General features: G+C 39.8%; 1 protein-coding gene across 1 annotated transcript in view; it reads right to left on the bottom strand.

The window, feature by feature from the left end:
• The window catches only part of HIBCH (3-hydroxyisobutyryl-CoA hydrolase), a 53,560-nt gene continuing 38,121 nt past the window's right edge, over positions 1 to 15,439 (bottom strand). Inside the window, exons 12-14 of the mRNA XM_032231059.1 lie at positions 3,338 to 3,457; positions 1,245 to 1,278; positions 1 to 183 (exon numbers count right to left, since the gene is read on the bottom strand). Coding sequence (XP_032086950.1) covers positions 68 to 183; positions 1,245 to 1,278; positions 3,338 to 3,457 — 270 coding nt within the window. The 3' untranslated portion in view covers positions 1 to 67. The remainder of the gene's footprint in view (positions 184 to 1,244; positions 1,279 to 3,337; positions 3,458 to 15,439) is intronic.

Genomic DNA, 15,439 nt, shown 5'->3' with positions numbered 1-15,439 from the left:
TTAAATTCATCAGACATTTTATTGGGTTATATAATACAGGCTTTGATTTTACATTAGTAACACATCATTATAATTTGAGGTCATCACTTCCAAGAGACTTAAAGCATGAGTCCAAAAATTCATCTGTTACTTCTTCAAGAACAGCTGGCTTCCATTTAGGGGATTGGTCTTTGTCGATAAGTACTAGTAGAGAAAAATGTTTTCAGTTATGCTTTTCTTAGTCATATTGGAAAGATCATTTTATATTATCCTTAGCATGTATGAAAGATAAACCATTGTAAAGATCAGTACATTATGTATGATTTATGCATTTTCTTTAGAAGATGGAACTGATTCATTGGATTTCTTGAATAGAAATATACTTTATATTCCCATCTCCTGAAAACAGAATGACTGAGAATCCAATATTAAAGCATTTATTTATTTAATGGGATTTTTTTTGTGCCAGCCCAGTAGAGGCATTTTATTATTTGTATTCCTAATCTAGTTAATTTCTGTCAGAAAGAGCAGTAATAATAAATGATTATTTTTTAAGCCAAACACCGGCAAATTATTTAATATAAAATACCGAATCTCAACTCAATCTCAGTGGTGAGTCTTTATACCTCCCCCACATTGCATGTCCTTACCACCAGTGGCTCCAAAATCCTCCGCACTGTTCTTCTATCCAGCTATAATGCACTGAGATGTTTCAATGATAAAACTCCTCATACCCTGGAAGGTGCATTGAGCCTTCTAAAATACTCTCCCTGGCTAAGTTATACTCACCAGTTATATGACAGTTGAAATATGCTTCTGTTATAGATTTTGCATTGGCAAACCATGTGCCTGGAACAATCTTACATACTAGCACAACCACAACAGAACATTGTTTTTCTTAGAGCAGCTCAATTTTGCATATTCTGCTACCCAGTGAAATAGGAAGCAATATGCTTGATGTTCTGAATAAATAGTAACTATTTTAATTATTATTTAACTCTTATTTTTATTAAAATATTTTAGTTAATTTAGTTAATTATTTTGTTGTTATTATTTTCTACCATCATCTTGATTACTTTATTAAAACTGTCTCAAATAAAAAGAGGTCACCAGATAATATATTTGGCAAGTATCCTAGAGAAATGTTGTGTCCAAAGAGCATGTCTTAAACTGTCCTTGCCACCTGTAACTAATAGTTTCTGAAGAATCTCACTAGGTCTGCATTGTAAGGCATTTGAAATGGGCACTCTGGCTTCAAATTTTACCTGCTCGGACACCTTCATAGAAGTCATGGCCTCGCTGTAAGATAAAAGAAGTCATTAGGTAATTTTCCTAGTATATTTTGAAATATAATTTTCTTTCTATATTTTGTTCCCATAGCAATTTTTCACAAGAAAAATATCTTCCAATAGGAAAGAATATCTGTAGCTCAGGGTTGAATTGTTGGAGTCCTGGAGTTAGTTAGTTGCTTCTGGATGTTTCATTACATGTTGCTTACTTGGGTAATGAAATGTCTGTTGGCAAACAACCAAGCTCAGAGAACACCAAGAACTCAACATAGAAAAATATCTCATCAAAAGGCCACTTTTGTATATTTATTTTCAATCTGGTAACATTCGTAGCTTGCGTCTTTTGAGATTCCGGGATGAGATCCCTATGGAAGTGTGAGATTTTGCACAGGATCAATGGGAGGGTTGTTTGATATAAAGATTACTACTTGAAAATAAGCCGTTGGTGGTTTTTCCACTGTTGATTTCTGAGCTTCACATACAGACCATGAGAGAATAGCAACGCTCACTTACTGGTGATGAATAGCCAAGTCAGTGGAAAACTGATGGCATGTGCACCTTTCATTGCATCACCCCTGCAGAATGAGTCTTCATTGAGTATAGTGGTAGGGAGTTGTAATAATATGCTAGCTAGATGAGCCAGTTGCTGTACTGGTTAAATATCAGGTTAAAAATCAGGAGACTGTAAGTTCTAGTCCTGCTTTAGGCAGAAAGCCACCCTCAGATACAAAGCTATAGAGCCAGGTGACCTTGGGCACTCTCTCTGAGGCCTAGGAAGGAAGCAAGAGCAAACCATTTCCAAAAGACTTGTCAAAAAAACCTGCAGGGACTAGTCCAGGCAGCCACCAGGAATCCAAAACTAACTTGAAGGCACAGCAACAATATGAACGTTCCCTATCAACCAATGGGAGACAGAGGAAGGAGAAAATAGGTTTTTCTTTGCCTGTAACATAGCAACAGCTTTTGAATCTCTCGAAAGAACCAAGCATAGTCAATACAGAATGCTAAAGCTCGACAAACTTTCAGAATTATAATGTAGTCTCAAGTGAGGGGTGGGGAACCGAGAAGAATGGGTAGCAATGTTTTGATTGAACTAGAAACTCAAAATTAGTTCAGGAAAAAAACGCACATGCATTTTTATCTGAGTGGAACACAGCTTTATGAAAGGTACATAAAATGGGGTCATCCTGTAGTATATCTGCATTATGTTGATGAGATAACCAGAAGCAAGGACACTTTCCAAGGTACAATTTATGGTTGTTAATCCCTCAAAAGATTTGTTTGTCAGTACTTGACAAATCATAAGGACTTCACTGAAGTGACAATGGCAATCCAGGTTGTTTTAGACCTTGAATTCATCTTTATAAGTTCTTTCATACATTCTGTATGGGAGGGGGTGAGAAAATAGATGTCTGCTACACAAAGCCGCAGAAAGTTGTAGCTGCCAAAAAATAAAGCTTAAGTTAAAGAATACAAACTCCTGAAAAAAAAACAGGAGAGGAAGTACACCATTTAGCTTAATGTCTCTTTTCCCACAGCCCACAAGACAGTAGCACCATCAGACACCAAGTGGATCTCAAATGTCAAGATATATGTGATTAAAGTGTGATTGGCATGGACCCTTCACATCTTGGCTACCATCCTCTTTATTAGGGTTAATATGAAACAATGCTGAACAGAGCCAGTGAGAGAACAAGAAGGCCTGTAACTTGCGCTGCAAGGATCAAATGCTAACATTTAAAATCAATGGTACAAAACATAATTTACTCAGATCATGGAGTTCAGGCACAAAAGAGAAGCTAATTCTCATTTAGGAACAGTAAAACAGAAGGAAAAAAAAATGACATGGTATAATGGAAGGAGGATAGTTTGTCTACCCTTAGCTAAAGGGTTTGCCCCTTGTCTAATATGTTCACACACAACAGTGTACAAATATAGAATGGAATAGATAACAGAATTCCTGTTCGTATCCTTAGTGGACTATAGGAAATACCAGCAGCCTTGTAAGCCATACTTAGTGACATAAAAATATACTTGGCTCAGAAAGTGCCAACATCAACACCTCTTACCATGCATGCTTGACTCAATCTATATTCCATTGTGAATACATCTTGCAGGTTCAAAGAAGCTCCCTCGTTAAGTTGCCGTAAAGTTATCTTGAGTGAAGTTGGGGACATTTTAGCAATTGTCTGCAGAGGGGAGGAAAAAACAGCTGATGTGTGAATATTTGATTCCAAAGAATAGAAACCACAAGTTACCGTTTACGGTCGAAAGATAAATTAACCATACAAGATAGAAATAAAGATAAACACCCTAATAAAATTGAAACATACATTCAAACAATAGCTTTCAAACATGATATGAATACTCTTCACATCATCTAAAGCTCTGGTTTATTATTTTTCTGATAACAGATTTATAATACTGTAATTTTTTCCATAACTTGGCTTAGTAAAACAAAGATATGACATAGAGAAGGAATATTACAAAAGAAATAACACATTTGCAGTTGATTCCGAAATAACCTGGTTTAGTTAATGGAGTTCTGGAATTATGTACATCAGTGGTTCCCAAACTTGGCTGGAGAATTCTGGGAGTTGAAGTCCACAAGTCTTAAAAGTTGCCAAGTTTGGGAACCACTGATGTACAGGGACAGAACTAATCATGTTCCTTGTGCTAATTATCACCCTCAATACATAAACATGGATTATTAGATGCGGCTTCCTCAATTCCAGGGGCCATAGTGGATCCTTTCAGTAAAAGGATTGGGTGATTAAAAATGTGCCAGCACGAACGCGTACACACACACACACACACACACGCACACAGCACCAAGTGAATAAAAGGGGATAGGAAGACGCCAACTAGGACAGAATGGAAGTAAAAGAAAATACAGGTGAGATACAGATTGGCAGTTCAAGTGGCTTTTACCAGATGGTTGACCATCAGTGTTGACTGATGGTGAGTTTGGGTTGTGAAAGGAGAGAAGTCAAGTTAGTGAAATATTGGTGGGAGATACAATGTCGAGGATTAGTAATCTGATGTTGAAGGGTACAATTCTGGTCACTAAAGGGGAGAGGTGAACAGAACCTACTAGTGATGGGTTGATGCAGATATGGGGGCAGATACAGAACAAGCCATTAAATAAAAAGAGAAGCCAACCATTTGGTGTTGGTCCCTCTCTTCATCCATATGCCTCAATCTTTGATCCAAGTCAAATAACTGGTGACTCTCACGTCAGGCCTCTGTTGATAAATGCTAAATCAGTGTTTCTCAATGTTGGCAACTTTAAGTCCTGTGGACTTCAACTCCCAGAATTCCCCAGCCAGCTGTGCTGGCTGGGGGATTCTGGGAGTTGAAGTCCACAGGACTTAAAGTCGTCAAGGTTGAGAAACACTGTGCTAAATCCATTGCAATAAGACCATATTTGGCCATGACTTGGAAGTGAACGAGTGGGAAGACCTGACATGCATTATTGAAGGCTGATTAAATGAGATGGGGATGTTACCCTTTAAGGATTTGTCCACCTGGATCTTGATCCTTCAACAGACAAGATTGCGAAGGTATGGTGGCAATGGTCTTAAGAAACACCTTTCTTGTGACCAAGTGACCTGATGAAACACGAATGGCTATGTATGATGTTGAACTACTCAGAAACATGGCTGTTGGTAGTTAGAGACAATCATTTTACAGTGACTACTACTACTACTACTACTACTACTATAGTTCTAGTAAAGAAGGGAGAAGAGGAAAAACTGGCCTGATGAGTGCTCCCTTATGGTGACAAAGTTCAGTCATTTTTCTTTTACATCTCAACTTCTAAATGAAATTCTTGGGAGACACTATCAGTATAACTTAGGTTATTGTGGAATTAAGAGTTATGGGACACAGGTGGGAGGGCTACGTCTGCAAGAAACCCAGCAAGCTCAGAGAGCACCAAAGACCCCTCAACTTTATCACTAAACAATTAAACTACCATGATAGTAAAGTAGCTGCAAAGTATTTTACACCGTGCTACCTTTGAAGACAATTTAGAAATGGCATTTGGTACAAAATGCAGCAGCCCATTTATTGACAAATAAGAATGACTCTAGCCACAAAACACTTGTGCTAAAGGTCATGGATTAGCTTTCAAAGTCAATGTTTTTGGACGTCTTACATGTCAAAGTCCTGATTTTAACCTCTAAAGCTTATATGGCTTGGTACCCACATAGCACTCCTTCCAAAAGGGATGGCATATTCCTCCCAGTAGACTTTATTAGTAGTTCCCCATTTCTGAGGGGGTGAAAAAAGGGCTTTTCTGTAATGGCCCCAATGCCACAGAATAGTCTCCTCACTGAAATTAAGCTAGCAGACATACTGGTAGCATTTTAACCATTTTAGAAAATGGTTAAAACATTTATTCTTTTGGAGAACAATAGGCTTGGTGCAGTCTCTGATTTCCCTTTTGTGGTACTTACACTTGGTGACATGCTTTTAGGTAATAATACTACATTGATATATTTTTATGTTTTTTATAATTCTAATCACTGGGAGTATTTGCCAATTACGACAGTATATAAAACAGATACTGTGTACATATAAAGCTAATGCTCTCTGGGCATTAAGGGAATTAAAAGATATCTGTGTATAGAAGAACTGGGAAAGCAAGAATGCAAAATAATCTCCAGTCTCAAGAAAATAATGGAACCTAGACAGAAAGTACACATTTCTAGTTATTTAGTTATGGTGCTGTCAGCGTTCCAGGTATCATGTAGAATTAAATCAGAGTCCAAGGCAAAACGATCCTTAAAGTTCCAATTTAATAAATCAGACATCTTGGCATTATGCTATGAAATCCCAATTCTGCAAATCACATCAGAATCCCACCCAGTTAAAAGTTCATGATCTTGTCCCCACATCCACACTCCATCACATGGTCCAATCTTCTTCTTCCACGCTAGCACCTACACCCAACTGCTTCCGATCAGGTGCAAAGGTGCGGAGACAAAAGATGACCTTGAGCTTCTAGAAAGGATTTTCTTATTTTGAAAACAACACATTCTACCCCTTGCTAAATTCCCCCCCCTTAATGAGAGTGTGGCGGGCCAAAGATTCTTAAAGGAACCGCTGCAGGCCTGACAGGTGCATTATGAGAAAAGATGCATCTCTGTACAACTATTTTTAAAAAAGTAGTTTGTTAAAACAAATGAGAGTTGTAGTAACGGAAGTAAAAAGATTCATATAATAACATGGAGAGGACCAAAAAAACTTTTCAGGAGACTCCTCGATAATGATGAATTTAATCATTCCTAAAATATTTAACCAGTGTACTAGATAGAAGACAAGTATCATCAGCAGAACATTAGAATGAGGAAATGCCTGCCTTTCTCAAAATGCTGGGTTGCAACTCCTGCTATCCCAATTAGTATGGTTGAATGCTGGGAACCGATGTACAGGTAGTCCTCATTTGGTAACTGCTTCCTTAAGAGCACGGGTGTCAAACTCGATCACGTCACGTGACGTATCGCGACTTGGAGTGGGCATGGCCTGCGCGTGATGCATCCGACCCGCAGGCCGCCAGTTTGACCCCGTTGCTTTAGAGACTGTTCGCGGTTATGATGGTAATCAAAAAGTAACTGCAACCAGTCCTCACATTTACAATGTTTGTAGGTCTGTGAAGCAAAGGAAAGCTGAAAATAAGATTGCAAGCAAAGTCTTGGTTTCACTTAGTGACTGATTTGTTTAGTGAATAGGTTGCTGGTCCCAATTGCAGTTGCTAACAAGGGGAACTGCAGCTGGCAACTCCGACACTAAGCAATGTGATCATAACGCACTATCTCATATGATTGTACTGACTTACAACAGCTGTTGCAACCATTCCGGTTGCCACTATTAAGCAAATGGCAATGATCACTGTTTGTGACCTCCTGCCAGCTTTCCCATTGGCTTTCCTTGTGAGAAACCAAAGGTTTCAAATGAAGGTTACAAATTCAGATTATTGCATGGCTGCAAGATCTACAGGCATTGTAATCGCAAGCCATTTGTCAAGCACCAGAATTGTGATCACAACATTGCAATAGCAGTAGACTTATATACCGCTTCATAGGCCTTTAGGCCTCTCTAAGCGGTTTACAGAGAGTCAGCATATTGCCCCCAACAATCTGGGTCCTCATTTTACCCACCTCGGAAGGATGGAAGGCTGAGTCAACCCTGAGCCGGTGAGATTTGAACCGCTGACCTGCTGATCTAGCAGTAGCCTGCAGTGCTGCATTTAACCACTGCGCCACCTTGGCTCAATGGCTGCATCTACGAGGATTGGTCTTAAGTGTCCTTATTCAATGCCGTGGCACGACAAAACCGCGGTCCACTAAAGTGCGCCCGATTAAAGCGCGTCGCTGATGTCATCAGCAGCACGACAACAAGGACCGCGGAGAAAAAAGGGCGCTTTAAAAAGCGCTTTTAAAGCAAGCCGATTCACGTAAAAGTAAGGGTTAGGGTTAGGGTTACGTTAAGCGTTAGGGTTAGGTTAAGGGTTAGCGTTAGGTTTAGGGTTAGGTTTAGGGTTAGGTTTAGGGTTAGGTTTAGGGTTAGGTTTGGGGGGGTTAGGTTTAGGTTTACGCGTTTTTACCTTTACCGCTCACAGTGTGCTTTTTTCATCGCGCTGTGATGACGTCAGGTACGCGGTTTCATCGAGCGCGCTTTAGTCGACCGCGGTTTTGTGGTGGAACCTTCAATGCCATTTAACTTTGAATGGTTGCTGAACTTGTGATAGTTAAACAAGGACTACATGGAAATATGGATATACCAGTATACTGAGCCAAAGTACTCCACAAGTGGGAAGATCCAGGTTTTAACCTACCCTGAACCATGGAAAGTCACTTTGCTACAACATAACAGTATCATAGACTTACTATGGGAAAAACAGGAAACAGCATACACCGCCTTGAGCTCCTGAAGGAAAGGCAGACCGTAAATCAAATGAAGAAATAATGTGTTACAAGAAGTTGAAGTGGGGAAGGTTGAGCCCAGGTGGCGCAGTGGTTAAATGCAGCACTGCAGGCTACTTCAGCTGACTGCAGTTCTGCAGTTCGGCTGTTCAAATCTCACCGGCTCAGGGTTGACTCAGCCTTCCATCCTTCCGAGGTGGGTAAAATGAGGACCCGGATTGTTGTTGGGGGCAATATGCTGACTCTGTAAACCGCTTAGAGAGGGCTGGAAGCCCTATGAAGCAGTATATAAGTCTAACTGCTATTGCTATTGCTATTGTTTAGGAAGGTGGTTTGATTTTATGTACCTGTAGGCGTCTGGATAAAATACTCAAAGCACTATTTATTTGTTATTAAAATGGGCAGTATTTTCTTCAAGCACTTTGCTTGTTGCTTGTTGATGGTCCTACAGTCACAGAGAAATAAAAGAAGGAATTGTTTTGTTTGGAGTCTTTGCTTCAGTTGGAGCCATTTTTGAGGCACATTCTCTTTTAATTCTCTCTTCAAAAACAGGAGTGAAATCAACATGTTTTTTTAGCTGAGGGAAACTGAAGGAAATCTGTCCTTGGGTAAGGTGACACAAAACTTCCTTTCTCAAAGGAGGGGCCTTCTTGGGCCTGGAATGGCCATCTGTCTGCGGCCAAATAAGGTCTGTGTAAGTTTTTCATAAAATGTAGATACAGACACTTCATCAATTATAGAATGTTCATTATAACATACCGCCTTGAAGCTAGCTGTGCTCAGCACGCAAAGGAACAAGTTTACCAGTTGCTGTTCTTTTTATTAAAAAAAAACATTAAAACTACTAACCCATTGGAACAAGTGGCAGGTTTCCAGCACTCAACCATTTTTCTGCTTCTGATTACTCAGTTCTCCTGGTTTTTTTCCCCCCAGATGTCAGCTGATAAAAGCAGTGACCCATTTTGCTTAGGCCTTTAGATCTGCTAATATGCAGTTGCTGGGCAGATCCTGCAAGCACAAGCAGGACAGTTTTATACCTCTGGTTTTTGAATCCATGAGTCACTACCAGCTGGCTTAATAGGGAAGCAACGAGAGGACAAATATTCCTCTGCAAAATAGCAAAACAAAGCGAACATCACACATGCACAAAACCCCAAACACAGGGCAGCTGATTAAATAGCATCTACTTTCATCCTTAATGTTCCAGTTCCTTTATTTTTATCTACAGTCAGGAGCTCATTAAAAGGGGCTAATTTGATACTGACCTATCCTTCCAATGAGGGACTTCTCCACAGGATACACACCATTTATCCGTTTTATCTTAAGAATCCAAGCTCTTGTCACTCATAACGCATGAATCGGTGGCATCTTGCTCCCTTGTACCCATTGATGAACTAATGGAGATGCAACTTTATCTGAAGCAATAACCAGAATGAGCTTAACTGAGTTTGGCTGAAGCCTGAAGCCTACTCATAACATGGAATGAAGGGAGTGGAAATCCTGAAAAATTGCAATGCATGCTAAAATACAGGTAGTCCTTGACTTAACAAGAGTTTGTTTAGTGACCTCTGGAAGTTACAACAGCATTGACAAACGTGACTTATTTTCACGCTTAAGAATGTTGCAACATCCCTATGGTCACGTGATTTTACATTCGGATGCTTGACAATTGATTCATATTTATAACGGTTGCAATGTCCCGGGGTCACACGCGATTCCCTTTTGTGACCTTCTGACAAGCGAAGTCGATGGGAAGCCAAATTCCTTTAACAACCGTGTTACTCGTTTAACAACTGCAGTGATTCTCTTAACAAATGTGGCAAGAAAACTCACTTTAACTATTTTCTCACTTAACTGTGGTCATAAGTCGAGGACTACCTGTAATAGCAATAGCGGTTAGACTTATATACTGCTTCATAGGGCTTTCAGCCCTCTCTAAGCAGTTTACAGAGTCAGCATATTGCACCCAACAACAATCTGGGTCCTCATTTCACCCACCTCGGAAGGATGGAAGGCTGAGTCAACCTTGAGCCTGGTGAGATTTGAACCGCCGAACTGCAGATAACAGTCAGCTGAAGTAGCCTGCAGTACTGCACTCTACCCACTGCGCCACCTCGGCTCTTAATGCTGGCAACATTTGGCAAAACTGAAGCAATTCAGTGAAACTTACTTCAAGAGGAGCATTAGAGCTCCCAATTTCTTCAAGACATGGAATTCTCTACTTGGCTCTAAAAACTCTGGTCAGGAGCGAAAGTATTGAAAGGCCTTGAAACAATATAATCAGAGGTGGTATTCTTACCGGTTCAGACGGGTTCGTGAGAACTGGTAGCAGAAATAGTGGGTGGGCCTGCCCACCCACCCCAGCTCTACAGCATCCCATTTAGGCCCTTTTTTTAACCAAAAGCGCATGTGCGAAGGCTGTGTGCATGCACAGAGGTGGCACATGCAAGCAAAGCACATGTGTTCACATTTGCAAACCTGTTGGGAAGGTAAGTGAATACCACCCCTGAATATAACGCATAGCAATGAATTACTATTTTCCCACTTCTCACTCCCTACTGGTTTCTAAGCAGCAGCCGCCTCTTTATTCACTCCAAGATCATTATAGAATTCCCAGCTTCTGTTGGCTTCCAGCAGCTTTTCATGCTGTAGCTTTCAAAGCAGCACTTCTGCAAATTTCAGGAGATCTATATTCTCTTCCTGTTGGCAGGGGGTCCTTTGAAACGCTGCACTCGGGAACATTAAAAGTCAATGTAGATTTCTCCCAAAAGTAGCTTGTTTTTCTATTTTGGTGGGATTCAATTTTGAGTCAATTCTACACTGAGCCGGGATAGTTTATCTATCGCCAATCTTTTGATTCTACAGATTAAAGTAGAAAGTCTGTTTCTCTTGTGGCCCTGCTTCATCCAGAGCGTTTTTCAGAATAAGATGAAAAGAAACAGCTGAAAATATGAATGGTAGGGAAAGTACTAAGTAATGCGTCACTGACACTCTCTCTCTCTCTCTCTCTCTCTCTCTCTCTCTCTCTCTCTCTCACACACACACACACACACACACACACACACACACAGAGGAGGTGAGTCAAAATTAAGAATTTGAACTGGAGAATAGTTGAAGAACCAATCAGTTAAGTGAAAGGCAGATTATATGCTAACGAGATGTTAATTTATTCTTGATAAAAATGCTGTCTAGAGAGAGATCCTGATTTTTGCAAGGAGGATTTAAATCTGGGTAAGCTGTAGCACCTGGTATTCATCAACTCGTGCAGACCAAGGAGACACGGCGGCCGGGGGGGGGGGGGAGTAATGGGCAGGCACGCAAAACAGCAGCATCCAACTACAATGTTTGAGAAAACAGATTCTTTTCTCATTGTAGAAAGAATAATAATGGATGAATGAACAGCTGTGCAGTCAAGGGAGGGCTAGAAAGGAAGCTGCCCTAGATTAAGGGATCTTCGAGAAATTGCAGCTTTACTAATCAAGCATTTCTCCTGTGTGCAATGTTTATTAATTGAGTCTAGGAAATCAGCCCTTTGAGTTAAGCAAGGTCAAGAAATGGGTTCCAGAAATGTTATTTATTACTGTAGAATAACAGGATCTTGAAAGTGTGCCAGGATTTCTCTCTCTTATAATTGAATTGAATTCCACTCTGGCCTGTCAAAAAACATTGACATACTCTTGGTTGCCATAGAGTCCAAAAGTCCAGAAAACAGAAATTTATATTTCATTTTCTCCATTTCCCCCCTTATTAAGCACTTATTAACTTTCTGCACAATAACAAAGACAAAACATAGGAATCTGTTTCATCCAATCATAAAGTAGATTGAGTTTCATTGATAACTGCTTCAGGGTGTGTGATAAGAACTGATATCATGTGGCTGGACTTGGGGAAGGACCACAGCTACACTCATCCCACTATAGGTTCAAAACGGCAGTGTAAAGCAGTAGTTAAATCCAATCTAATGTGATGTTTTACAAAAAGAAAAAAGAGCAATATGTATATTCATAATTGAATATACAATGGATGTCATAGGCTTTGCTCCCTGGAAAGTGATTGCAGAATTGAAACCTAAATAGTTAACAGTGAGAAATATCCTAGTTTTGCCTTATTCTCATATAAAAAATATAATTGCTTTTAATTGCAATTATAATTCTTGCATTGCTATTTATTTACGCAAACATATAAGCATTGCAAAGATGTAATTAATCTCTTAAATAAGAAAGTTTTCTGTGACCACAGGCAAACATATATACTGGAATAGTTGGGCAATATATCTATAAATAAAAACATAAATTCCCCTAATGTTGCTCTACCAATAATGCCTCATGTAGCAACTTGTTTAATATTATGCCTTTAATTTTATTTGAAATATACATCACAACTACACAACCCTGAAATTTATATTTCACCAAAAGCACAATGAAATTATAAGTAAACCCCCCTCTCTCTCACACACACACACAAAGTATACACATACACACACAGTATGTAATTAGGACATGTAAGAAGGAGAAATAACAGTCAGTTCTACCACCACAAATTCGACATGATTAAAAATAGATTGTATTTGTAATATGAATTGTAATGTTATCTTTATGTAGTATAAGTTATATAATACACTTTTTTATGTTTACGTATGGGTACACCATGTATTGTTAGCCCGGTTCCTTGGTTTCAGCTGTGCCAAATTGAATACAAACTAGTTGTATAACCAATCTATTGTAACTACTGAATTATATGACTTAGACAAAAGTCAGGCTTAGGTGAGTTCGGTATGACTAGGGAGGGATGAAGCCCCCGCTCCCCCCAATTCAGGAACAGATCATTCGAGTGATTTCTGGAACATTCTGTCCTCTTTGGGCCATGCCAAGTCTTCCTGGACTATGCTGTTCCAGGAGTGGTTCAACACTTTCCAGAAATAAATTCTTTGAACCAGAAGCGGATTGAGATATTCCAGACATGATGCTCCAGATAAAATGGGCCTAAATAAGTGAGGTTTGCACGTCCTTACAAATCATGTATTTCAATGAAAAGTAATATTAAGAATTCTTTAAAAAAAAATAGAGATAAGCTAAGAAAAATAGAGGCAACTGCAGTTCACCATAATGCAGATTAATGCATGGTTCAAAAGCTTTGAAGGGTACTCATTCTGGGATGGATTTTTTTGTAAAAAAAGAGATAAGTAGGGAAAAGCGAAATGTGGCAGTTTATATATACAAAATGACTTAGTTGAATAGCTCTAAAGACTACTAACCACTTTACTTTTTTTCTGCATAACTCTATATGTTTGGTCATTGTTTCCTAGCATTGATATTTGAGGAGTCCCTGCTTTTTTCTTAACTGGAGACAATATTGGAATCCACTAGATTCAGGCACTTTTCTTATCGATCACTTGACAGGGCTCTCTTTCTAGGAATATTCTAGCAGCCCATGTCTGTTGCCCTGTCCACTGATTTTCTTGCAACTCTCCTGTCCTCTTCTGCCATCTTCTGTTGGAGGGTTAACTCTTGTTTTTAATTGGTTTATAATTTTATTCCCTGGGTTCCATCTGGACTTGTTTTATTCTACTGATGAGTGCTTTACTGTAGCTATTATGTATTTCTTGATAAAACAGTTGTAAATGTTTCATTATTGTTTAAAAATAACTGCTTTAAAAGATAATGCTTAAGCATGGTGAAGATGGAAAACCTTACGTTTTGCAATGATGTGTGTCTCAAATAACCTTCATCAGTATTCATCTGATTTAACTGCTGTTGCAAAGCAAAGGAAATTTAGGCATTTCATTACCTATTTATTGGTAATAAAGGACAGGAGAAGTGTCATTTTAGAATTTTTTAATGTCCTTTCATTACTTTTGTGCCACTGTGTTTTCAAGAGGCTGCATATTTTGACTGGTATTAAGGTAACAAGGGGAAAACGTTCCTTTGATACTTGTAACTCTTGCTTCTATATATCAGCAAGGTGATAAGTGTGATATTCTCATCTTGTTTCCTCATAGCGGAGGGCAAGAAAAAGCAAGGTGCCGATTTTATTTAATGAAGAACAAGTAGAATTTAAGTTTGCAGACAGTATAAATGTCAGCATTCCAAATATCATCCAGAATTAAATCAGAGTACAAGGCATAGCTTTCATCAAAGTTCCAATTTAAGAAAAGAGACGTGTTGGTACATCTGTGGAAAACCCTAATCTGAAAGCTTCCTCGGTTTCCCACCCAGTTAAAAGTTCATGATCTTGTCCCCACACCCACAAGTCCATCACATGGTCCAATCTTCCTCTGCCATGCTGGCATTTCTACCCATCAAGTTCAAGTCAGATGCAGAGATGCGGAGACAAAAATGACTTTGGGCTTCTAGAAAGGAATGTTTTATTTTGACATTAACCCAAATCTCCTTTAAAAATAAATCAACAGCAATCCCAGCACGGGGTGCTGGTGAGGGATGCTGACTCTCAACACTGACCTGACCCGGTCAGTGTAAAATATCAGCGAAGATAAGAAAAAGCTAATGATGAAAGGCTTCTCTGCGAATCTTCCAAAGAATTGTGTGGGAAGAAATTGGAAGATTTATAGCATCTGGGAAGATGGGGGTTGGAAAGGCTAATTCTATACACGGCTGGAGGAGACAAGATGATTGAAGCTTCCCAGACCAACTTGAGCAGCTAAACATGAGTAGATGCTCCCCCTCCTTCCCCAGCCAAGGCTGGGGGGGGGGGGGAAATGGAGTGGAGATTTTGACTCCTTCCAAACAGCAATAAATGAAATGACCCCATTACCCTGCAACTGAGTTGAAGATAGATTCCCTATCAAAATGGGGAATTCAAACCAGCCAGCAGGAAGGGGTTTGGCAAACATCTCTTCCTAATCAGCTATTGATGTTGGGGCTGCAACCTGTGAATCAAGCACTACCAGATTAGGCTTTCTTCCCAGGTCATGGATGGAAGAGATGCCAGTGGGCATCTGTTTGGCCATCAACATGGGCCATATTTTCCCCTAGCCAGCAACTGATGGTTGGCCTGCGAATCAAGCAACTGCTCTCCCTCAGCAGATGGCACCATGGCAGATAATTGGGCAGGGATAACCCAGGGATTGAACCCCCTCCCCCCCCCCGAGTCCAGTCTTACCTGCAATGCCCCAATAGGTTCTTACCCCACCTTCCTACAGAGAAGAGTTCTCAACAATGAAAGAAGGGATGAATGAGGGGGAAGCTGCAGGATGGATTGCGGAACAATGTGATGAAGTGGTTC

The sequence above is a fragment of the Thamnophis elegans genome, chromosome 1 (assembly GCF_009769535.1).
Source record: "Thamnophis elegans isolate rThaEle1 chromosome 1, rThaEle1.pri, whole genome shotgun sequence".
NCBI classification, from domain to species: domain Eukaryota; kingdom Metazoa; phylum Chordata; class Lepidosauria; order Squamata; family Colubridae; genus Thamnophis; species Thamnophis elegans.
The sequence above is the reverse complement of the archived record's forward strand: the minus strand, read 5'-3'. Positions and strand labels throughout refer to the sequence as shown.